Genomic DNA, 25594 nt, shown 5'->3' on the forward strand with positions numbered 1-25594 from the left:
ACCCTCCCTCCCTATTATAAGTCAAGACACAGGAAATGTTAAATGGAATTTTCATTCATCACTGATTTGAGATGTATGCTAAACGTTCGTTCTAATCAAGTGTTCTGTGAGCGCTCTCTCTGCTTTGCGCTCTCTCTCTCTCTCTCTCTCTCTCTCTCTCTCTCTCTCTCTCTCTCTCTCTCTCTCTCTCTCTCTCGGACACAGTGCAATAATTCATCATTTTTCTCTCCGTATTGATACCACGCTTCCTTTTTTTCTGTAGTTGTGAAATGTATATGGACGTCATGAACATGAACGTTGTTAGCGAATAGCATTTAATTAGGCGATGTAAAGATATGAAAGTTTTGTCCTACAGCTGCTTAGAAAAACTACTACTGCTTTAAAGATATTTAGCAATAATTGCTTGAATATGATCAAACGCCATATTGTCTATATTTTTTGTATTATTAGGATATCTAACTTGTTGGTTAAGCTGTCTCAGAAAACATTGGCACCAATGTCACGGTGCACTTTTGATCTATTTTTACCCACCGCACCAGCACATATAAACCTAAACATCAGAACATGCATGTAAGTATAGAAATATCTGTAGTAATATATATATATATATATATATATATATATATATATATATATATATATATATATATATATATATATATATATATATATATATATATATATGAGACACATTTGAGGACGCTCACGTCGTCCTGCAGCGGAATACTCTTACCCGGGAATCGTCGCGCATAAGCCCAGAAATCTATCACATGCTATGCACACGAATGACTGACTAGTCATGGAATTTCTAATTCATGTTATGAACGGACAGTACAAATGTTCCAACAATAAAGCATAACATTTAATGCGCAAGCTCTGATCCACAGTTAATTGAATAGGCCTGTTAAACTGATCCTGTCATTGGTGGTCCGGGACAAGCATTATTAATACAGCATATTTTAAAGAAACACCGTGTGGACAAGACGGTTATCAGCATTATTTTGCCCGAAATGTAAGATTTAGAATTTCAGTATATCAGTTTAGCACTTTTTCTATAGACGCCAAAGTCCAATAATACTCCCGTTTGGGAGGCTACTTGGAAGCATTGACTATATAAAAAATATTCAATGTTACAAGATACCTTTCATTTGTCGTTAATAACATATAATATCAAATAAAACGAAACCAAACAATATAAAATAAAATAAATCCTTGTTCTTGAAATTGGAAGGAGCAAATATGTTGAATGGCCTGGCCGCGTGTGTCAACTCTGTGGGACCGCCGTGCATAGAAAATTACGTGACAATTGCCGTGGAGAACACTCCTGGTGGAAAGCAATTTCACAAATAATTTTTACAACAATTAGGGAGTGTGCAAGGGTGAAATGGCGATTTCACATGCAGATGCGCCGGTGGGGAAGACCTGGTATCCAACCGCAAAGCTCTGACCCTCACTCTCCCGCTTTGGTTAGCTTCGCGTGGGTTAGAGAAACACAAAGAGGCAGCTTCACCCTCCTGGGAAGATTCGCCAAGCTATGGATTAAGTCAAGCATCAATCAAGTGAAACCCTACTAGAGTAGACTACTGCGGCTTTGATGGGAACCGTGCCTTTTTCTGCCGGTTTATGAAACTCTCCAAAGGAATCTCTCTCTCTCTCTCTCTCTCTCTCTCTCTCTCTCTCTCTCTCTCTCTCTCTCTCTCTCTCTCTCTCTCTCTCTCTCTCTAACCATTTTCGTTAAAAGATTCATGCGGGCAAATAACGTGTTGAATTAACGCTGGAAATCTCAAAAGCAGCCAGCTACGTATTTTGAAAAGCGCAGATCATAATTCAGACTATTGTTACTGCTAGCACCTAACTTTCTCTTAGCAACAACAGAAACATTATTACATTATTATTATCAGCATTATTTGTATTATTATTATAATGGTCACAATTGTCATAACAAAACAAACAAACAAACAAACAACAACAATAATGTCTCTGCAATCAGTGAGCTGCGGTTGTTATTTAGCTAGAACTGTGGATGATAATGTTATTGGATTACAATATCGACACAAGAAACAAACTGTATAGTAACACAAAATGTTTCATTATTTTCAACTTATTAGAACCGGGGTACAATATCATCACGTACGTCCACGCTCTCGGCTTCATGTTCATGTTTTAAAAAGGAGAATATGTGTAGGCCTTCTATGACGACACGACAACTATTTTCTAAGGACGATGAAAAAGTGTATGTGGAAAGAATTCTGTCCCAGCGCATAGGCTATATTATTATGATGACCCATAGAGGGCGTTTGTGTAACTGTGTTGCTTTGTTTTTGTTTGTTAATATTGTCCTAGCCCACAAAGACACTTTTCTTAAATAAATTTGTGTTTTTTTTTTATCGTTGAATAGAATAGAAAATCGAATTGCTGTATATTTCTTAGTGACACTTAGACAACAAGTTATCATAGCCACATTGCAGCGATCACTACATGCATAAAAGAAATGGGAAGTCCTGAGATCGCATAAACGTAAGATCACCTTCCCTAGAGTATAAAATCTAGTTATACTTATGAACTACAGTGTCGAGACATCTCTGCAGGAGCTCGGTAGGTCTGACTCGCAACATCACTGTGTCCTGAGACAAGAGGGCTCTTCATGGATTCTCAGTTGAACTGCTGGCAAGTCTCCACAGCTGAGTACAACCGTCATCGGCGTGAATCGCTATAGCGACCGCTGTTCCCGGTGGACTCTAGTTAGCTTGCGGAGGCACGCTTACATCTGCTGAGAATTATGTCGATGTGTTATTGCTTCCTCACTAGAATGATTTGATTCTGACGACCAGCGTGGGACTGTATATCATGTAGCCTATAACAGAACCTCGCTGCTTGTTAGGATTGGTGGTTTCATTAGTAGCAGAGAATGGGACAGCGCGAATTGGGCAACAATGACAATGTTATCAAAGTGAGGCTTGTCTTGGAATTGGCTATAAGTACGAAGAGCAGAGAGGTTATTCGGGAATAAAAGGACTAAACAGTGCATCGGGCAGTTCTGTGCAGTGAGAAAGTTAAGCTTTTAACCTAAACAGATTCCAACATGTGAAGTCACACTGCAAAAAATCTCTTGTTTTATGTTGTTGCAGTGATCTTGTAACTGCTACATGAGCAAATGTATGAAGGATTTTGATGGCGTGAACAAATCAAACAGAGTTTCAAACATTTATGGTCTATCTGGATGGGGTAGTTGGTCTTATGACAGCATAACTTCAAAAATGATTTGAGACCATCTCAATAATGGTGGTGGTTTTGATAGCCCACTTGTTTAATATAATTTAATATTATCTGACAGGTCATGGCAGAGGAACATAATGAATATCCTCAAAGTTGTAGTCCGAAGACCAAGAACTTTAATAATGTAAAGGCAATCCAAAACGTAGTCAGAAAACAGGCAGGGTAAATATCCAATGACAATCCAGTATGATTGCATAATTTTGCACATCATCTTTTTTTGTTTGTTTAAAACCTTCATGCCCTGTTTAATGAGGTCACTATGGATAAGGACAAGTCTCCAGTACAATATATATATATATATAAATATAAAGATTCTAGGTGAGTAACTGCAATATACTGTGGTAAGAGATGTATGATGGTAAGAGATATTGATATTGATAGAGACAGAGATATTGTAGATGTAGAGAAGCACTTTGCTCACACAGCTAATAAAGGACCTCTGTCCAAAACGTTGTTTCTCTGGAAACTGTGTACTTTACTACAATTTTGAATATATCTCTCTCAGAGCACTAGGGCTGTGACCCCCAAACTGGGAGATTGGCTTAAGCAGATCCCAGCTAAGATACTACACAGAATCCTCAAGCTCCTAGGCCTCTGGTAGACCTAGTCTTGAAGGAGAAAGGACCACCCAGAGGAAAATTGGGGAATTTTTAAAATATATTATATATTTGAGGTGTAAATATATGTGTAATATATGCATTCTTCAAAATGAAAATGTTAAGAATTCTGCTTTTCAATATTACATCTTTTTACTTATTTATGATATTGCATTATGATTGCTATTGTAAAGTGAAAAAACAAGATAATTAATATAATAAAAATGTATTACATATATATAGTTTATATACATAATATATAGTGTCCAAAAAACATCTAATATCTAATAAAATAACCAAAAATATAACAAACATACATACATGTCATGGTAAACAAAACCAATGTAAAATAGTTCCTCACTGAAATATGATGAAAATTCAAGCCAGATAAAACCCAAGCCTGCACTATGAAGCAGACAATTTCCCTGAAAATAAGTAATTTCTCTGACCAGTATTGCATGGAAATTAAACTAGTTTCAAGATCCATTGACCCGCATTAAAGCCCTGCTGGGTTCCTGATTACCCCTTTTGAAGTCCTTGCAGGGGGTTTAAATGGTCATTTTCACAGAAATGAACCAATTCTTCAAACTCCCCCAATCAGATAAGAACTGTTTTTCCTCACTAAATTATATCACACAATCTGAAAATGCTGATATTCCTTTATAATGGATATAAGGCCAGCCCATGGTTACCTCAATTACAGAGTCCTAAGCCATATGAATATACATTATAACACATCCTTTTGTCTTCTGTAGTTCTACCTATTGTTCTAATGGTCATGTGTCTTTAGAAGCAAATAATAGTAGCACTACTATGCACAGTCATTTCAACAAAAGGTGTTCTCTGGACAACCATCAAACACACTGCAGCCCCCTTCCCTGGTGTACATGCTGGTTGTGGGCCACTTGCCCTTTCCGCCTGATCTTCTGACCCCCTCCTCCATGCACAAGGCTCAGACACTGCTGGGCACAAGCAGGTCATGACCTGGTGAGAAGGTTACACTGAGTTAGGTGTCCACCTCACAAACAGGGGCTGAAGGCTCTTAACTCTAATTGAGTATGACTATCCTCTGCTGCTGATGTGTAGCCTGGGTGTCCTGGCAGCTCAAGGCATAGGTCTCAGAAGAAAGCATTTAGATCTCATCCAATCTGGCCAGTTCAAAAAGGCCTTTTATGTGCAGACGCTTTTTAAAGTGAACAAGGGTGATTTGTCCCATGCACCTCCGGGGCACGTCTACATACATAAGCCTTGGACTTGATCTGGGCTTCTTTGGGGCAAAAATGGCTCTGCTTTTTGATTGAGGCCAGGTGCATATGGAGTAAAGTGACAAGGTTATGGGGCATGTTAAACAATTTAGGACATGTTAAAGAACACAGGCTAGAAATTACTACATGTCTTGGACTTATGCACCGAGTGAATAACTGCATCTTAATCAATAGGGGTTAATAAAAGTATTCATCAAAATTTAAATCAGAATGGATCATTTTGTCCTGTCAGAGCTTGTTTGTAGTCATATTCTATGCAATTCAGTAGCAACATTTAAAAGAGAAAATTCTTGTTTTTCCATTATCTTCTATTAAAATGCAATGACATTTGCTTGCCTTTACCACCCAAGTTCCCTGTGTCACTCAGAAATATGTAATGTTATGGAAAGAAAAAGCATTATAATTTCTGTGGTAGAGGGGTAAGGCCCAGTTTCATCTGTGGGGCACAGAGGCAGTTCAGGTGAACCAGCGGGTAATTAAAATGGATTTATCCCTGTGTATAGTTAATAACAGTGCACTTATAATCCAATTTCTTATTCAGTAGGTTGTTGAAGACTGTACGAAAAAAGTTTGCCATGGAGCACAGAGCCCCTGAAGCAACACTGAAAAGCAAAAGTGTTTTTTTTCCTTTGTTTGATTAATTAAACAAAGCCCTGCATTCTAGCCCTGCTTTCCACATTCTGTTTCTGTGTCCACACCAGGAATATACCACAGTATCCTTTCACTGTCTTTAAAATTACCCTATGAAAACTGTAATAACCGAATCTGCTGTCGTAATATAAATGTTTATAATGGCATGCCAAAGACGTGCTAAGGCCGTAAACAGACCAATAACCTACAATGTGCACTTTGCCACATTTGAGTGGGTTTATTTTTTGATTAAAAAACAAACAAACAAAAAAAGTTTTAATACTGCACAGGAAGTCAAAGAATCAGATCGCTTGATTCTTGCCATGTGAGAGGTCTATGTATGAGAATAATTCCAGATATTCAAAATCTGGTTTTCTCCTGAGTTTAGATAAACCACATTTCCTGACTTAAAGCCTGCTTTGCCCAACTGGTTCAAATCTTCATGCAGATATTCAATAGATCCATGGGAAGTTTAGTCACCCTTCAAATGCTGCACCATTTTCCCACCCAAACAATGGACACCTGCTGGACCCCCTGTGGTTTTCCTACTGGGCAAACAGGACAGCACTACATCTTGCAACACTTTGATTGCCATATGCAAGCATCCTGTTTTTGTACTTCAGCTTGTTGTTCAACATCATCACTCCAGAAATTCTCTCCTCCAAACTGTCCCAGCCCACTGTGTCCCCTACCATCTTTCAGTGGATCATTAGCTTCCTGACAAGTAGGAAACAGCACGTAAGGCTGGGGGAAGTCACTTCTGGTAAACAGTATGCTTTTAAGTAAATATATTTGTTCAACACTGGCATTCCCTAGGGATGTATCCACTCCCTACTGCTCTTCTCCCTCTACACTAATGACTAAACCTCCAAGGAACCAGCTGTTAAACTCCTGAAGTTTGCAGACAATCATTAGAGTCATCCAAAATGGCAATGCAGGATTTTGAATAGCTGGTTCTCTGGTGCAGTCAGAACATACTGGAGCTGAACACACTCAAGACTGTGAAGATGACAGTGGGCTTTGGAAGACACTTCTCAGCACTGCTCCCCCTCACAATATCCACCTTCTCTGTGTCAACGACAGCGACCTTCAAGTTTCTGGGAAACCAACATCAATTCCATCCTCAAAAAAAAAGTAAAATACGTCTCTGCCAATAAACATGACGATAGATCGCTTCAGTAGAATTCAACAGTCTCATGTAGTTAGCGAACTAGCTACTTGGTCAGTTAACCTTCCGTAAAATAGCCGGACTGCATGAGCTTCTGATTCATGCACCAGCATCATGCTGTGCGAACCTCTTCTGTCTCTGCGGTTACAACACAAGCATGATGGCACAGACTGCTCGACGTCTGGCTTGGGCTGCTTTTAAGTAAACATATTTGTCTATAGTTTTCACGAGAACACACTCGACCTTACTGTTTTGAAGATACTGGATTCTGGGAGCTTATTGATAGCTTCTCCCTTGCTAGCTAAGTATTCAAGATAATACGTAAAAATACTTCAAAATGTTACTTTTGGTTTCTTCATATTATTTTCCCGCCCTTCTATGGTAGAAGTAATATTATATCAACTAGCTTTAACATTGTCGAGGTATGCTCCCATGTTTATTTTTAGCAGGCTTAGTATTTAGCTACTGAGCTGGTTTTGATGGATGTTATGTACATATTTCGAGCAAGGCAGGATGGGTCGTAGGAATACCGCTGATATAGTTACGTGGATTAAAGAAGCTTCGAAGCTTTCATGAGAGCGTCAGGCACAAGCGGAGTCAGTGGTAGAGTAAAAGTGGGCAATGGCTTTCAGTGGATCTTCCTCACGCAATTCATCATGATGCATTTGGTTTTCTAATTCTAATCATTCTTAGTGTACTGGAATTCTTAAGATAAAATAAAGAATTATATTTTAATATAAAGAAAGAAAGAAAGAAAGAAAGAAAGAAAGAAAGAAAGAAAGAAGTAAGCACAATTTAACTTTAGTGTAATAGTGGACCTTGAAAAGATAATGCACCATCTCCACCTAGTGGACAATGTTTAGAACTACAATCTAGCTGATGTTTCTAACTTGAATTTCCGGTCCAAAGAAAAATGGCTGCGCCCTTGTAAATGTCACATTGTTGATGTCTGTGGTATTTCTCTGATACCAGAGAAAATCCCTCACCTTTTATGATTTTTTTATTGCATGCAGTGTCCAGATTTCTGAGGTATGTTTATTGAGAGATTGAATTTAGTGAAAAATAGCTAGCTACTGCCAGTTCATATGAAGTGTGCAAGATTTGTCGATAGTAACGCTATGCTTATAGCTAATATCCTTTAGGATATTGTCTATATCTTACGTATAACATATTGTATACTTGTCACTCTCAAAAACTTTCTAAAATAATTTCTTTCTTCTTTTTTCCTCAGATAAAACAGACTATGGTGCATCTATGTGAGTAGCTATTTAGAGTTCGATTTCCTCGAGAGAAAGCATATTAGCTTGCTCGTTACTAGATATGTTTAGTAGCTTGTGACCTGTTCATAACTAAGTTACAGCCAACTCAGCTACGTGAGGGGAGGTAAAGTGGCTACGTTTGATAGCTAGGTAGCTCTTCCAACACTTTTTTTGTCCCTGGACCAGACAAACAGTCGTATTTCATTGTAGCTTTACTCGGTTTTAGTAATTTTATCTGACTTTATTTTTTAATATTGTAACACTGAAATTGTGTGTGCTTGTATATGTATGTGTACTCATGCATGCTTTTCTGAATCCAACAGCATCATTACTTAAGAAGTACCACGGAGGTCATGTTGTTATCCGTATGGCACTCGGTGGCGCCACTAACAGGCCATTTTACCGCATAGTGGCGGCTTACAATAAACGGTCACGGGATGGCAAATGCATTGAGCAGCTGGGATCGTATGACCCTCTCCCAAACATCTACAACGAGAAACTTGTCGGTTTCAACTACGACCGAATCAAGTACTGGATGGGTTGTGGGGCTCATCCAACAAAGCCTGTGGCCAAACTCTTAGGTCTTAAACTCTTAACTCTTAAAATACAAATGTATTTTCAAATAACTATTTGTTTTATAGGGTCTTGGTGAGCATTCATATGCATGAGTGTATGGTTTATCCATTTAAGATAGTTGCTGTATTTCTTTTCCAAGTGTGAATCAGGAGTATGTTTGTGTGTTTCTGAACATTATAAATTCCAGGCCTGGCTGGATTCTTCCCCCTGCATCCCATGACAGTAACGGAGGCAGAGCGCCGAAGAAAAGCAGCATTGACAGAATCAAAAGCAGAGAGTGAAGACCAAGAAGAACAAGGAGCAGAGTAGTAAACTATTAACTGGCACTGTCTGAGCACCATATTTTCTTTTGGTTGTCAGTTCAAACAAACTCCTTACACCAAATTCATGTAAGCTTATGATTTGCATTGTCTTTCTGAATTTCCATACATTTTCGGTTGTCCATGTGCTTTATTTAGTAGCGGTCAGAAGATCTATGCATTTCGTGCTGTTTTTTGTATAAGAGAATAAAATTGTCACCAGTAATCTTTAGCATTTCAGGTTATTTTTTAATCATTAAACAATACATAAACATAAAAAACCTCATTTTTTCAGGGCAAGTTTTATTTTTAGTCACATCAAGCAGCTAGCTGCATCCGTAGTTCCACTGGGCACATGTTTTATGTCACATGTGGTTTATAAATATATTGTACAAATACATGCAGAATTTGTGTTTGCTTTTGTTGTACCTGAAACAGTGTTGCATCCCCCCACTGTCTTTCACAACACAGTCACACTTCTCTCCATTCACACTGCCTGGCTCGCCTCATGCTACTGGTTGTTATATATTTAAAGCTGGGTTTCCTAGTGTCCTGGACTAAAAGTGCAAATGTTGAAATAGGAGGAGGAATGTGGTCATTGGGGATTTATTGTCAAAAAAATAAATGACTAATGTCTTCTGATACTGTTTTAGCAGTTATTCAGACATGAAAGCTTAAAGGTTTGGCTAGAGATGTGTGTGTTTTCTGTCTCAATATCCGGTCACATTCACTTGTGTTTAGATAAGACGTTTTTAAATTGTAAAATGTCACATTCCCATGGTAATGAAAGGTCATAAATCCAAATCATAATTTTTAAAATATATTTTTGTCATTCTCATTAAACTAAAACCTTCAACAAATGTATTAGTAATTTAAAGGAGTTTACTGCACCCTGGAAGTCTAGAGATCAGGATGAGGTTAAAGACTCATATCTGTCAATAGAGAGCCCTGACCTTTAGACATCAAAGGCTGATGTTTAAGAAATGTTGACATTTTATAATATGATAGGAAAGGAGTAGTAGTTTCACCCCAGTTGTTCCCATCCATTTCCTCACTTTCTACACACCTTGATGACATCTATCACTTTTCTTATGAGTAAAACAGTAAGATTTTATACTCTTGATAGTATTTTAAGGAAGCGTGTTTACTCATGCAGATTCTCTCTAAGGTAACTACAATACACTTGATATTTGTGGTGTCTTTTCACTGGTAGCATCTTGTGCCTGTAAAGTGCAACATTTTATTGTGAACTGCACTGCCTGGTCAAAAATGGTTTGATTCAGGAAAACACTTCTGTTGCATCTGTCTTTAAAATGTTTTTCTCCTCTCACATATATACATTTTTTAATATGATTTGGATTGTTAACAGAATATTTGAGTTGCCTCTCTTTGTAAATGGTATCTGTTTTCTTCCAGCAAAACTTTATATTCAGTGTCTTTTTAAAAAAAGGAATACAGTATTATTAAAGTTCAATTCAAGGAAACGGTGAGCTCAGTTTAGCAGAGAAAATTGCTATAATGTTCATCACTGTATTCATCACTGGACAAATTTCAAGTTTCAAGTTCAAGTTTGGTTTATTCGTCACATACATAGTCATACACAGTATAACTCGCAGTGAAATGGTGGAGAGTGCTCTGTCCAAACTGAGGAAAAGAAAACAGGGGTGCATAGAAATTTGCTTGAGACTTGCCTAAGTAAAAGTAAAAGAAGTCAAATTGAAAGTACAAATTATGAAGAAGGAATATATACTAGTTAAAAATGATCAGTAGAAGTGCTCTAGGCACAGCATTGTTGCTGGGCATTTTACAGTGTCACTGCTGGGTTGAGAGTGGACTGCCACCCAATAAATAAATGTACAAACAATTCAGCCAACAATGGTTTCTGTGGTCAGAAGCTGATCAATAGGCAGCAGGGGACTGCAGAATCTAACTACACAAGGTGCATTTACAAATTACTGGTTATGACAAAACAAGTGTACTCCCACTAGAGCTTGCATTGAACAGGACCCAAGGAAGATGTATCCCAGGGGGCTCCACCAGTGATGCATGACTTCTGAGCATGTCATGGTGTTGAGCATGGATGGTGATCTTTATCAAGTCCATGCCACTTTGATTTTCAAAGCATATTTCAGAAGCAAACCATTGTGTTTACATAATATATTGTTGGGCAAGCCTGCATCTTTTGGAATGACCAGAAACACTCCTTAAGGCCTATCTAATCAAGGGAGTAAAATATATAAATTGATCTCACAATCTGGCTAGTGTCTAGGCTTCAGTTTCATATAATTAAAATGAAGCAAACGGATCCAGAAGGGTCAAAGCAAGTCAGCCCAAAGGTGTCCTGCAGCTTTGAGTATTGATTCAGAAGAGCTGGCTGAATGAGATTTGTTAACCAAATGAAGAGCTATTATTAATGGTGACTATTTTTAGGAATCTGTGAACATGTGGACACTATTTCCTCGAGAGAAAGCATATTAGCTTGCTCGTTACTAGATATGTTTAGTAGCTTGTGACCTGTTCATAACTAAGTTACAGCCAACTCAGCTACGTGAGGGGAGGTAAAGTGGCTACGTTTGATAGCTAGGTAGCTCTTCCAACACTTTTTTTGTCCCTGGACCAGACAAACAGTCGTATTTCATTGTAGCTTTACTCGGTTTTAGTAATTTTATCTGACTTTATTTTTTAATATTGTAACACTGAAATTGTGTGTGCTTGTATATGTATGTGTACTCATGCATGCTTTTCTGAATCCAACAGCATCATTACTTAAGAAGTACCACGGAGGTCATGTTGTTATCCGTATGGCACTCGGTGGCGCCACTAACAGGCCATTTTACCGCATAGTGGCGGCTTACAATAAACGGTCACGGGATGGCAAATGCATTGAGCAGCTGGGATCGTATGACCCTCTCCCAAACATCTACAACGAGAAACTTGTCGGTTTCAACTACGACCGAATCAAGTACTGGATGGGTTGTGGGGCTCATCCAACAAAGCCTGTGGCCAAACTCTTAGGTCTTAAACTCTTAACTCTTAAAATACAAATGTATTTTCAAATAACTATTTGTTTTATAGGGTCTTGGTGAGCATTCATATGCATGAGTGTATGGTTTATCCATTTAAGATAGTTGCTGTATTTCTTTTCCAAGTGTGAATCAGGAGTATGTTTGTGTGTTTCTGAACATTATAAATTCCAGGCCTGGCTGGATTCTTCCCCCTGCATCCCATGACAGTAACGGAGGCAGAGCGCCGAAGAAAAGCAGCATTGACAGAATCAAAAGCAGAGAGTGAAGACCAAGAAGAACAAGGAGCAGAGTAGTAAACTATTAACTGGCACTGTCTGAGCACCATATTTTCTTTTGGTTGTCAGTTCAAACAAACTCCTTACACCAAATTCATGTAAGCTTATGATTTGCATTGTCTTTCTGAATTTCCATACATTTTCGGTTGTCCATGTGCTTTATTTAGTAGCGGTCAGAAGATCTATGCATTTCGTGCTGTTTTTTGTATAAGAGAATAAAATTGTCACCAGTAATCTTTAGCATTTCAGGTTATTTTTTAATCATTAAACAATACATAAACATAAAAAACCTCATTTTTTCAGGGCAAGTTTTATTTTTAGTCACATCAAGCAGCTAGCTGCATCCGTAGTTCCACTGGGCACATGTTTTATGTCACATGTGGTTTATAAATATATTGTACAAATACATGCAGAATTTGTGTTTGCTTTTGTTGTACCTGAAACAGTGTTGCATCCCCCCACTGTCTTTCACAACACAGTCACACTTCTCTCCATTCACACTGCCTGGCTCGCCTCATGCTACTGGTTGTTATATATTTAAAGCTGGGTTTCCTAGTGTCCTGGACTAAAAGTGCAAATGTTGAAATAGGAGGAGGAATGTGGTCATTGGGGATTTATTGTCAAAAAAATAAATGACTAATGTCTTCTGATACTGTTTTAGCAGTTATTCAGACATGAAAGCTTAAAGGTTTGGCTAGAGATGTGTGTGTTTTCTGTCTCAATATCCGGTCACATTCACTTGTGTTTAGATAAGACGTTTTTAAATTGTAAAATGTCACATTCCCATGGTAATGAAAGGTCATAAATCCAAATCATAATTTTTAAAATATATTTTTGTCATTCTCATTAAACTAAAACCTTCAACAAATGTATTAGTAATTTAAAGGAGTTTACTGCACCCTGGAAGTCTAGAGATCAGGATGAGGTTAAAGACTCATATCTGTCAATAGAGAGCCCTGACCTTTAGACATCAAAGGCTGATGTTTAAGAAATGTTGACATTTTATAATATGATAGGAAAGGAGTAGTAGTTTCACCCCAGTTGTTCCCATCCATTTCCTCACTTTCTACACACCTTGATGACATCTATCACTTTTCTTATGAGTAAAACAGTAAGATTTTATACTCTTGATAGTATTTTAAGGAAGCGTGTTTACTCATGCAGATTCTCTCTAAGGTAACTACAATACACTTGATATTTGTGGTGTCTTTTCACTGGTAGCATCTTGTGCCTGTAAAGTGCAACATTTTATTGTGAACTGCACTGCCTGGTCAAAAATGGTTTGATTCAGGAAAACACTTCTGTTGCATCTGTCTTTAAAATGTTTTTCTCCTCTCACATATATACATTTTTTAATATGATTTGGATTGTTAACAGAATATTTGAGTTGCCTCTCTTTGTAAATGGTATCTGTTTTCTTCCAGCAAAACTTTATATTCAGTGTCTTTTTAAAAAAAGGAATACAGTATTATTAAAGTTCAATTCAAGGAAACGGTGAGCTCAGTTTAGCAGAGAAAATTGCTATAATGTTCATCACTGTATTCATCACTGGACAAATTTCAAGTTTCAAGTTCAAGTTTGGTTTATTCGTCACATACATAGTCATACACAGTATAACTCGCAGTGAAATGGTGGAGAGTGCTCTGTCCAAACTGAGGAAAAGAAAACAGGGGTGCATAGAAATTTGCTTGAGACTTGCCTAAGTAAAAGTAAAAGAAGTCAAATTGAAAGTACAAATTATGAAGAAGGAATATATACTAGTTAAAAATGATCAGTAGAAGTGCTCTAGGCACAGCATTGTTGCTGGGCATTTTACAGTGTCACTGCTGGGTTGAGAGTGGACTGCCACCCAATAAATAAATGTACAAACAATTCAGCCAACAATGGTTTCTGTGGTCAGAAGCTGATCAATAGGCAGCAGGGGACTGCAGAATCTAACTACACAAGGTGCATTTACAAATTACTGGTTATGACAAAACAAGTGTACTCCCACTAGAGCTTGCATTGAACAGGACCCAAGGAAGATGTATCCCAGGGGGCTCCACCAGTGATGCATGACTTCTGAGCATGTCATGGTGTTGAGCATGGATGGTGATCTTTATCAAGTCCATGCCACTTTGATTTTCAAAGCATATTTCAGAAGCAAACCATTGTGTTTACATAATATATTGTTGGGCAAGCCTGCATCTTTTGGAATGACCAGAAACACTCCTTAAGGCCTATCTAATCAAGGGAGTAAAATATATAAATTGATCTCACAATCTGGCTAGTGTCTAGGCTTCAGTTTCATATAATTAAAATGAAGCAAACGGATCCAGAAGGGTCAAAGCAAGTCAGCCCAAAGGTGTCCTGCAGCTTTGAGTATTGATTCAGAAGAGCTGGCTGAATGAGATTTGTTAACCAAATGAAGAGCTATTATTAATGGTGACTATTTTTAGGAATCTGTGAACATGTGGACACTATTTCCTCGAGAGAAAGCATATTAGCTTGCTCGTTACTAGATATGTTTAGTAGCTTGTGACCTGTTCATAACTAAGTTACAGCCAACTCAGCTACGTGAGGGGAGGTAAAGTGGCTACGTTTGATAGCTAGGTAGCTCTTCCAACACTTTTTTTGTCCCTGGACCAGACAAACAGTCGTATTTCATTGTAGCTTTACTCGGTTTTAGTAATTTTATCTGACTTTATTTTTTAATATTGTAACACTGAAATTGTGTGTGCTTGTATATGTATGTGTACTCATGCATGCTTTTCTGAATCCAACAGCATCATTATTACTTAAGAAGTACCACGGAGGTCATGTTGTTATCCGTATGGCACTCGGTGGCGCCACTAACAGGCCATTTTACCGCATAGTGGCGGCTTACAATAAACGGTCACGGGATGGCAAATGCATTGAGCAGCTGGGATCGTATGACCCTCTCCCAAACATCTACAACGAGAAACTTGTCGGTTTCAACTACGACCGAATCAAGTACTGGATGGGTTGTGGGGCTCATCCAACAAAGCCTGTGGCCAAACTCTTAGGTCTTAAACTCTTAACTCTTAAAATACAAATGTATTTTCAAATAACTATTTGTTTTATAGGGTCTTGGTGAGCATTCATATGCATGAGTGTATGGTTTATCCATTTAAGATAGTTGCTGTATTTCTTTTCCAAGTGTGAATCAGGAGTATGTTTGTGTGTTTCTGAACATTATAAATTCCAGGCCTGGCTGGATTCTTCCCCCTGCATCCCATGACAGTAACGGAGGCAGAGCGCCGAAGAAAAGCAGCATTGACAGAATCAAAAGCAGAGAGTGAAGACCAAGAAGAACAAGGAGCAGAGTAGTAAACTATTAACTGGCACTGTCTGAGCACCATATTTTCTTTTGGTTGTCAGTTCAAACAAACTCCTTACACCAAATTCATGTAAGCTTATGATTTGCATTGTCTTTCTGAATTTCCATACATTTTCGGTTGTCCATGTGCTTTATTTAGTAGCGGTCAGAAGATCTATGCATTTCGTGCTGTTTTTTGTATAAGAGAATAAAATTGTCACCAGTAATCTTTAGCATTTCAGGTTATTTTTTAATCATTAAACAATACATAAACATAAAAAACCTCATTTTTTCAGGGCAAGTTTTATTTTTAGTCACATCAAGCAGCTAGCTGCATCCGTAGTTCCACTGGGCACATGTTTTATGTCACATGTGGTTTATAAATATATTGTACAAATACATGCAGAATTTGTGTTTGCTTTTGTTGTACCTGAAACAGTGTTGCATCCCCCCACTGTCTTTCACAACACAGTCACACTTCTCTCCATTCACACTGCCTGGCTCGCCTCATGCTACTGGTTGTTATATATTTAAAGCTGGGTTTCCTAGTGTCCTGGACTAAAAGTGCAAATGTTGAAATAGGAGGAGGAATGTGGTCATTGGGGATTTATTGTCAAAAAAATAAATGACTAATGTCTTCTGATACTGTTTTAGCAGTTATTCAGACATGAAAGCTTAAAGGTTTGGCTAGAGATGTGTGTGTTTTCTGTCTCAATATCCGGTCACATTCACTTGTGTTTAGATAAGACGTTTTTAAATTGTAAAATGTCACATTCCCATGGTAATGAAAGGTCATAAATCCAAATCATAATTTTTAAAATATATTTTTGTCATTCTCATTAAACTAAAACCTTCAACAAATGTATTAGTAATTTAAAGGAGTTTACTGCACCCTGGAAGTCTAGAGATCAGGATGAGGTTAAAGACTCATATCTGTCAATAGAGAGCCCTGACCTTTAGACATCAAAGGCTGATGTTTAAGAAATGTTGACATTTTATAATATGATAGGAAAGGAGTAGTAGTTTCACCCCAGTTGTTCCCATCCATTTCCTCACTTTCTACACACCTTGATGACATCTATCACTTTTCTTATGAGTAAAACAGTAAGATTTTATACTCTTGATAGTATTTTAAGGAAGCGTGTTTACTCATGCAGATTCTCTCTAAGGTAACTACAATACACTTGATATTTGTGGTGTCTTTTCACTGGTAGCATCTTGTGCCTGTAAAGTGCAACATTTTATTGTGAACTGCACTGCCTGGTCAAAAATGGTTTGATTCAGGAAAACACTTCTGTTGCATCTGTCTTTAAAATGTTTTTCTCCTCTCACATATATACATTTTTTAATATGATTTGGATTGTTAACAGAATATTTGAGTTGCCTCTCTTTGTAAATGGTATCTGTTTTCTTCCAGCAAAACTTTATATTCAGTGTCTTTTTAAAAAAAGGAATACAGTATTATTAAAGTTCAATTCAAGGAAACGGTGAGCTCAGTTTAGCAGAGAAAATTGCTATAATGTTCATCACTGTATTCATCACTGGACAAATTTCAAGTTTCAAGTTCAAGTTTGGTTTATTCGTCACATACATAGTCATACACAGTATAACTCGCAGTGAAATGGTGGAGAGTGCTCTGTCCAAACTGAGGAAAAGAAAACAGGGGTGCATAGAAATTTGCTTGAGACTTGCCTAAGTAAAAGTAAAAGAAGTCAAATTGAAAGTACAAATTATGAAGAAGGAATATATACTAGTTAAAAATGATCAGTAGAAGTGCTCTAGGCACAGCATTGTTGCTGGGCATTTTACAGTGTCACTGCTGGGTTGAGAGTGGACTGCCACCCAATAAATAAATGTACAAACAATTCAGCCAACAATGGTTTCTGTGGTCAGAAGCTGATCAATAGGCAGCAGGGGACTGCAGAATCTAACTACACAAGGTGCATTTACAAATTACTGGTTATGACAAAACAAGTGTACTCCCACTAGAGCTTGCATTGAACAGGACCCAAGGAAGATGTATCCCAGGGGGCTCCACCAGTGATGCATGACTTCTGAGCATGTCATGGTGTTGAGCATGGATGGTGATCTTTATCAAGTCCATGCCACTTTGATTTTCAAAGCATATTTCAGAAGCAAACCATTGTGTTTACATAATATATTGTTGGGCAAGCCTGCATCTTTTGGAATGACCAGAAACACTCCTTAAGGCCTATCTAATCAAGGGAGTAAAATATATAAATTGATCTCACAATCTGGCTAGTGTCTAGGCTTCAGTTTCATATAATTAAAATGAAGCAAACGGATCCAGAAGGGTCAAAGCAAGTCAGCCCAAAGGTGTCCTGCAGCTTTGAGTATTGATTCAGAAGAGCTGGCTGAATGAGATTTGTTAACCAAATGAAGAGCTATTATTAATGGTGACTATTTTTAGGAATCTGTGAACATGTGGACACTATTTCCTCGAGAGAAAGCATATTAGCTTGCTCGTTACTAGATATGTTTAGTAGCTTGTGACCTGTTCATAACTAAGTTACAGCCAACTCAGCTACGTGAGGGGAGGTAAAGTGGCTACGTTTGATAGCTAGGTAGCTCTTCCAACACTTTTTTTGTCCCTGGACCAGACAAACAGTCGTATTTCATTGTAGCTTTACTCGGTTTTAGTAATTTTATCTGACTTTATTTTTTAATATTGTAACACTGAAATTGTGTGTGCTTGTATATGTATGTGTACTCATGCATGCTTTTCTGAATCCAACAGCATCATTATTACTTAAGAAGTACCACGGAGGTCATGTTGTTATCCGTATGGCACTCGGTGGCGCCACTAACAGGCCATTTTACCGCATAGTGGCGGCTTACAATAAACGGTCACGGGATGGCAAATGCATTGAGCAGCTGGGATCGTATGACCCTCTCCCAAACATCTACAACGAGAAACTTGTCGGTTTCAACTACGACCGAATCAAGTACTGGATGGGTTGTGGGGCTCATCCAACAAAGCCTGTGGCCAAACTCTTAGGTCTTAAACTCTTAACTCTTAAAATACAAATGTATTTTCAAATAACTATTTGTTTTATAGGGTCTTGGTGAGCATTCATATGCATGAGTGTATGGTTTATCCATTTAAGATAGTTGCTGTATTTCTTTTCCAAGTGTGAATCAGGAGTATGTTTGTGTGTTTCTGAACATTATAAATTCCAGGCCTGGCTGGATTCTTCCCCCTGCATCCCATGACAGTAACGGAGGCAGAGCGCCGAAGAAAAGCAGCATTGACAGAATCAAAAGCAGAGAGTGAAGACCAAGAAGAACAAGGAGCAGAGTAGTAAACTATTAACTGGCACTGTCTGAGCACCATATTTTCTTTTGGTTGTCAGTTCAAACAAACTCCTTACACCAAATTCATGTAAGCTTATGATTTGCATTGTCTTTCTGAATTTCCATACATTTTCGGTTGTCCATGTGCTTTATTTAGTAGCGGTCAGAAGATCTATGCATTTCGTGCTGTTTTTTGTATAAGAGAATAAAATTGTCACCAGTAATCTTTAGCATTTCAGGTTATTTTTTAATCATTAAACAATACATAAACATAAAAAACCTCATTTTTTCAGGGCAAGTTTTATTTTTAGTCACATCAAGCAGCTAGCTGCATCCGTAGTTCCACTGGGCACATGTTTTATGTCACATGTGGTTTATAAATATATTGTACAAATACATGCAGAATTTGTGTTTGCTTTTGTTGTACCTGAAACAGTGTTGCATCCCCCCACTGTCTTTCACAACAGTCACACTTCTCTCCATTCACACTGCCTGGCTCGCCTCATGCTACTGGTTGTTATATATTTAAAGCTGGGTTTCCTAGTATCCTGGACTAAAAGTGCAAATGTTGAAATAGGAGGAGGAATGTGGTCATTGGGGATTTATTGTCAAAAAAATAAATGACTAATGTCTTCTGATACTGTTTTAGCAGTTATTCAGACATGAAAGCTTAAAGGTTTGGCTAGAGATGTGAGAAAAATGGCTGCGCCCTTGTAAATGTCACATTGTTGATGTCTGGTATTTCTCTGATACCAGAGAAAATCCCTCACCTTTTATGATTTTTTTTATTGCATGCAGTGTCCAGATTTCTGAGGTATGTTTATTGAGAGATTGAATTTAGTGAAAAATAGCTAGCTACTGCCAGTTCATATGAAGTGTGCAAGATTTGTCGATAGTAACGCTATGCTTATAGCTAATATCCTTTAGGATATTGTCTATATCTTACGTATAACATATTGTATACTTGTCACTCTCAGAAACTTTCTAAAATAATTTCTTTCTTCTTTTTTTCCTCAGATAAAACAGACTATGGTGCATCTATGTGAGTAGCTATTTAGAGTTCGATTTCCTCGAGAGAAAGCATATTAGCTTGCTCGTTACTAGATATGTTTAGTAGCTTGTGACCTGTTCATAACTAAGTTACAGCCAACTCAGCTACGTGAGGGGAGGTAAAGTGGCTACGTTTGATAGCTAGGTAGCGCTTCCAACACTTTTTTTGTCCCTGGACCAGACAAACAGTCATATTTCATTGTAGCTTTACTCGGTTTTAGTAATTTTATCTGACTTTATTTTTTAATATTGTAACACTGAAATTGTGTGTGCTTGTATATGTATGTGTACTCATGCATGCTTTTCTGAATCCAACAGCATCATTATTACTTAAGAAGTACCACGGAGGTCATGTTGTTATCCGTATGGCACTCGGTGACTCGGTAATGGTGACTATTTTTAGGAATCTGTGAACATGTGGACACTATTTTAAATTCATTATTTTTGAAATTCAATTTTGCAGTATACAGCACTGTTTACTAAATATTTAAATGTTTTTAAATATTTAGGGGAACTTATATAATATGAAACACTGTCAGTTAAGGAAAGTATGGTTTTCTATGGCTGTATTCAGACTTTAACTGGTGCTGTGTGTTTTACTTGCCAGAGAATTCCAACATAGAATTTAATTTGATATTCAAAGTTCATTATAGCAATTTAAATGTAGATTGGATTTTTGAAACCCTTTTTGTTCATACCACTGCTGTGATAAAGTATACCAATGGAAAACTCATAAAGTATTGCTAAGTAAATTACCAGAGGAATTCCTGCATTATGGTTCATGACTCAAGCAATTAATTTGCTTAGTGTTTTTTAGTAGGCATGCAAGTTTTTACATGTTACAGTCAAGGATATGGTAGTTAATAAATCGATGATCTAACAAAGGCTTTGAGAGAGTCACGAAGAACGTCAACATTGCAAGTCAACAAGTTAGCAGCAAAAACAAAGCCCATCCTTCCTCATTGCATAAAAGTATGGCACTCAGATTACATGAGGCTTTTACCAGTCTATACAGAAAATATACTATTAATACAGTATATCACTGCCTTATGTATACAATATGAATTCAAACAATTTTAAACTGGGGGGAGGGGGGGGAGATCCAATTTAACTACTGATTCACTAAACTATTTCAGTAAAGTGTTACCTTTTTGCATTTTTGTTAATATTAAAATCATTCTGGCTTCAAGGTGCAATAAATTGAAATGTTGACTTAAGTATTGAAGAATATTTCAAGGCATGCTGCCATGAATTGTTCAACATACACAGATTTGTTTATTTAGATTTTTATTGAGAAGTACAAATGATAGTCAGTGTGGAATGTTTTCAGAAGCGGCTTTGTTTTTGTCACCTGGCAAATAGCCCAGATTTGTTTGTGATTGTGTGTGAGTGGGGTTCTTTTGTGGATTAATATCAGATGCAGCTGTGAGTCTGTGAGAACAGACAACGCCTTCAATAGTGACTGGAACTGAGATGACTGTGTGACTGTGAGAACATTGGTTTTGAGTTTTCGGTGAACTCTGTAGTTGGAAGAAGCTGTTTCCACGTTTGCCTGTGCTCTGATGATTCCATTTTGGGAATAGAAAATGCAAATTATTCCATACACCCCTGTTGCTTTCTCCTGCCTCAGAATAATGATATCATGTCAAATACTATGACAAGCATAACCAATCTCAGATGTAGACTTTAAACCAGAGTATCTGTTTTAGCAGGTTAGTGGGAACTGTAGGAATTGTGGTTCAGTCCTGATAACATATGTTGGTGTTCTATAGATATATGATAAGATTCCCATTTCATGTATACATATGTAATTTGTTCATGAAAAGATTCTTAATGACTCAAAAGACTTTGGGTATACTAAAGCTGTTTCAGATAACATAAAATATTTAAATGTTTTGTTTTTACCATGGTTCATGGGAGATGAGTCCTAATCAATGCCTATCATTCTTTTTCATATTTGTCACTGTTAAATATTTGGAAGATGTTTCTAACTTAGGAGGTCTGGATGCACCCACTTTGTGACCCTCAGGCACCTGGCGAGAAATTCTGAGCAACACAGAAGACACATAGTCAGTATGGGTCAGAAGTGCTCTTGTTTATTGTGAAGTAACATTTATAGACAGTGTATATGTGACAAAAGGGGGAAGTATAGAGGTGTCAAGAAGGGACAGAAACTGTGAAAGCAAAATATTATTGGAATCTAGTCAATATTTTCATATTCTCAGAAGCTACAGGAATGGCAGAAGGCAGATGTGAGTGCATCTGCATGCACAGTGAGGTGAAGGCATGGTGTCAAGAAGGGCAGCAAAGAAGCAATTTCTCTCCAAGAAAAACATCAAGGGCAGACTAACATTCTGACAAGTATAGGGATTGAACTAAAGAGGACTGGGTTAAAGTTATTTTCTCTGATGAAACCCCCTTTAGACTGTTTGGGACTTCTGGACAAATTATTGTGTGGAGCAGAAAAGTGCTGCCATCAGTCCAGTGTCATGCCAGCAGTGAGGTAGCCTGAGACCATTCATGTGTGGGGATGCTTCTCATCCAAGGGAGGGGGTTTGCTCAAAATTTTGCCTAAGAACACTGCCATAAATAATCAATGGTATCAAAACATCCTCCAAGAGCAACTTGTCCCAACAATCCAGGCTCAATTTGATGATGAACAATGCTTTTTTTCCAGCATGAGCACCATGTCACAAGGGAAAAGTGATAACTAAGTGGCTCAGTGAACAAAAGATGAAACTTTTGGGTCCATGGCCAGGAAATTCCCCAGATCTCAATCCCATTAAGAAAATGTGGTCAATCCTCAAAAAGAGGGTGGACAAACAAAAACACAGAAACAGTGATTAACTCCAAGCACTGATTAGGCAAGAATGGGTTGCCATTCAAGATTTTGTCAAGAAGCAGGGTAAGTTCAATACCATATTTTTAAATATCAGAAGATGAAGTTTGAGGATGGAGATATCAATATTAGATACTGTAATTTTTCCCTTTTATATGATTTATTGCATTCCATGTTCAGTTATAACACAAGGTATAGATATGGGGAAATGAATGGCCAAATGCAAATAGAATGGCATGCTAAATGCTGAAAGAAGGAACAATATAAGATGTATCCTCCTATATTAAATAAACATAGTTACTGCATTGTGTTGTAATGGAATAGTAGGTAATGGAGGTAGGCTACGCATTCTGAATACAAAAATGAAGTGGATTCCATGTTATTCCATGTAAGTGGATTCCATGTTAAAAAGGTTTTTCTTCAAATCAGGTAACTGTAAAATGACTATTTTAAACCAAAATACTGACAGCCATCTATCAGTCACACTAAATGATCACAAGATCATATTCAAGGCATACAATTGCTAACATTTGCATACAATCTTTAGCACACAATGGCTAACATTTTTAAAATCCCCAGAAAGTTTAATTAATATTCACTGATGTGAATAGAACTCAGGTTTCCTTTTGTCTGTGTAAAGGAGGAACAAGTCACCCACTCTAGTCTAGTCTAATGCAAGTGACAGTAAAAAAAAAAAATCAATCAGAAATAACATTACTGGTGACGTACTGGCAAATTATTAAGACTCCATTTGTTAACTTATTAACTAATTAACTAATTACTAATGGTGGTAAATAATTAAGTGGTAAATAATTAAGTCATAAGGAATAAGGAGACATTAACTATGGCAGTAAAAATCTTGACCACTTATATATAAAGTAAAAAAAATCCCTTCTCAACTTTCCATTGAGTGGTTATGCAAAATATGAAAGAGCCCTGTTAGTGGGAGTATAAGGGTGAGACTTCAGAGTGAGAAATTTCAAGTGAGACAAGTCACTAATCAGCAATATCTACTCACATAAAATAATCTACCCATGTTCCAAAGGGGAAATTCAGCAGGACAGCAGTAGAGACAACTGAATGTCTAGACCAAATTATTCTGATAATTTTACCACAAATTCAATTGAAACAAACCAATGAGTAGACATATGGTCATTGAACAAGAATGAAAGTAACATTATCATACTTCACAGCTCATATTTCCGTCAGGTCTCAGGTACTGTCAGCTGATTATCAATATTCCTGTCACCAGCACATAAAGTCAAGTCAGATTTATTTATAAAGTGCTTTTTACAATTCAAGTTGTCACAAAACAGATAGGGTCCAGATGCCTAACGAGCAAGCCAGGGGTGACACTGGCAAGGAACAACTAAATAAGTAAGTCTTCAGCCTAGATTTAAAAACTGTGAGTGTGTCTGAGTCTCAGATTGATGCTGGAAGGCTGTTCCATAACTGAGGTGCTTTATAGGAGAAGGCTCTAACCCTGGCTGTATTCTTACTAATTTTAGGAGAAACCCTGCATTTTGAAAGCACAGTAGGAAAGGTGGGTTACAGTATGCAATTATTTCACTACAATACTGTGCGGACAGACCATTTACTGCTTTATATGTCAACAGAAGAATTTTAAAATAAAAAATCTGAGCCAGTGCAGAGCTGAAAGAATTTTCTAGTCCATGTTAGGACTATGATTGCTGCATTCTGCATGAGCTTGGAATTTAATTAATACATTTTAAGAGCATTAAAATTAGAAGACCAATTAGAAGACCAAAACAGTAGTCCAATCTAAATGAGAAAAAAGTGTGGTCCAATTTCTCTGCATCTGATAAGGAAAGTAAATGTCTCAGTTTAACAATATTACATAAATGCAAAAAGGTAGTTTTAGTAACATTACATATGTGTCAAATGAAAGGTCAGAGTCCATAGAATTACTTAAGGTTTATACAACAGATTTGGGTGTTAATTTCATCATAACAGCAGTGAAAACCACAGCAACAAGGAAGCCAGGCCAAACGATTCTGACAATTTCAACAACAGAAGAGTCCACACTGACCACTCTGATCTCTTCAACAAAAGAAGGGTATTTGACATCAACCAACATGTCACCATCAACAAGCTTGACACATCCTGCATTTTTCATATTTCCTTCTTAACTGAACAGCGGCCTTCAACATCATCTTCAAACTTGGCATTTACTTCAGTAACACCTCAATCAATCTTCAATCAATACTGAATCTTTTTCTAGCAGCACATCAGAATTCACACCAACTGGCATGACTTCACAATCCTCAGAATTAACAGAATCTACACATCTGACTATATTAACAACAGATGAGTCCACACTGACCACTCTGCTCTCTTCAATCAAAGAAGGTCATTTGATATCAACCACCCTGTCACCATCAACAAGCTTGAGGCATCCTACATCATTTGGTCCTGAATCTCACATGCCTGGCTGTTTAGGCACAACAGAATAAATATCCACAGAAGTAAACAGGTAATCTCCTGAAACTTTACAACCATCAAGTGCAGCAACTCGTCAATCACCAATTTCACCTGCCACACATGAAATTACTTCATTGACCAAGACTGCAATTGCATCAACACCAGTGCTAACAAAGGATACGAGACAGACAACTGAAAGCAATCAAATCAACATTCTTTCAGAGGCATCTACTCTGACAAGTATTTTCTTCTCAACTGA

General features: G+C 37.5%; 4 protein-coding genes and 1 long non-coding RNA gene across 5 annotated transcripts; all 5 read left to right on the forward strand.

Moving 5' to 3' along the window:
• Nucleotides 1–7902: 7902 nt before the first annotated feature.
• LOC113572408 (28S ribosomal protein S16, mitochondrial) lies at nt 7903–9713 on the forward strand. Its single transcript, XM_027001930.2, has 4 exons — nt 7903–7964; nt 8167–8191; nt 8518–8775; nt 8958–9713. Exons 2-4 carry the CDS (start codon nt 8179–8181, stop codon nt 9077–9079), a joined length of 393 nt encoding a protein of 130 aa, XP_026857731.2. The 5' UTR covers nt 7903–7964; nt 8167–8178; the 3' UTR covers nt 9080–9713.
• On the forward strand, nt 7904–16334 carry LOC118240365 (28S ribosomal protein S16, mitochondrial-like). The gene is made up of 4 exons (XM_035520436.1): nt 7904–7964; nt 8167–8191; nt 15136–15396; nt 15579–16334. The coding sequence occupies exons 2-4, from the start codon at nt 8179–8181 to the stop codon at nt 15698–15700; spliced, it is 396 nt and encodes a 131-aa protein (XP_035376329.1). The 5' UTR covers nt 7904–7964; nt 8167–8178; the 3' UTR covers nt 15701–16334.
• Nucleotides 11542–13022, forward strand: LOC118240364 (28S ribosomal protein S16, mitochondrial-like). The gene is made up of 2 exons (XM_035520435.1): nt 11542–12084; nt 12267–13022. The coding sequence occupies exons 1-2, from the start codon at nt 11802–11804 to the stop codon at nt 12386–12388; spliced, it is 405 nt and encodes a 134-aa protein (XP_035376328.1). The 5' UTR covers nt 11542–11801; the 3' UTR covers nt 12389–13022.
• Nucleotides 16335–18159: 1825 nt separating the features above from the next.
• LOC118240366 (28S ribosomal protein S16, mitochondrial-like) lies at nt 18160–19402 on the forward strand. The gene is made up of 2 exons (XM_035520440.1): nt 18160–18708; nt 18891–19402. Exons 1-2 carry the CDS (start codon nt 18423–18425, stop codon nt 19010–19012), a joined length of 408 nt encoding a protein of 135 aa, XP_035376333.1. The 5' UTR covers nt 18160–18422; the 3' UTR covers nt 19013–19402.
• A 338-nt stretch (nt 19403–19740) lies between these two features.
• On the forward strand, nt 19741–20431 carry LOC118240390. Its single transcript, XR_004775391.1, has 3 exons — nt 19741–19818; nt 20022–20046; nt 20373–20431. It is a non-coding gene; the product is annotated as an uncharacterized LOC118240390 (long non-coding RNA).
• The last annotated feature ends 5163 nt before the right edge of the window (nt 20432–25594 follow it).

The sequence above is a fragment of the Electrophorus electricus genome, chromosome 20, assembly GCF_013358815.1.
Source record: "Electrophorus electricus isolate fEleEle1 chromosome 20, fEleEle1.pri, whole genome shotgun sequence".
NCBI lineage: Eukaryota > Metazoa > Chordata > Actinopteri > Gymnotiformes > Gymnotidae > Electrophorus > Electrophorus electricus.

Excerpts from the sequence above, each read along its gene's own strand:
- LOC113572408 (XM_027001930.2), top strand. Across the intron at positions 8,776-8,957 it reads GCCTGTGGCCAAACTCTTAG|GCCTGGCTGGATTCTTCCCC; the intron begins GTCTTAAACTCT and ends TATAAATTCCAG.
- LOC118240365 (XM_035520436.1), top strand. Across the intron at positions 15,397-15,578 it reads GCCTGTGGCCAAACTCTTAG|GCCTGGCTGGATTCTTCCCC; the intron begins GTCTTAAACTCT and ends TATAAATTCCAG.
- LOC118240364 (XM_035520435.1), top strand. The coding sequence starts at position 11,802 with ATGCATGCTTTTCTGAATCCAACAGCATCATTACTTAAGAAGTACCAC. Across the intron at positions 12,085-12,266 it reads GCCTGTGGCCAAACTCTTAG|GCCTGGCTGGATTCTTCCCC; the intron begins GTCTTAAACTCT and ends TATAAATTCCAG.
- LOC118240366 (XM_035520440.1), top strand. The coding sequence starts at position 18,423 with ATGCATGCTTTTCTGAATCCAACAGCATCATTATTACTTAAGAAGTAC. Across the intron at positions 18,709-18,890 it reads GCCTGTGGCCAAACTCTTAG|GCCTGGCTGGATTCTTCCCC; the intron begins GTCTTAAACTCT and ends TATAAATTCCAG.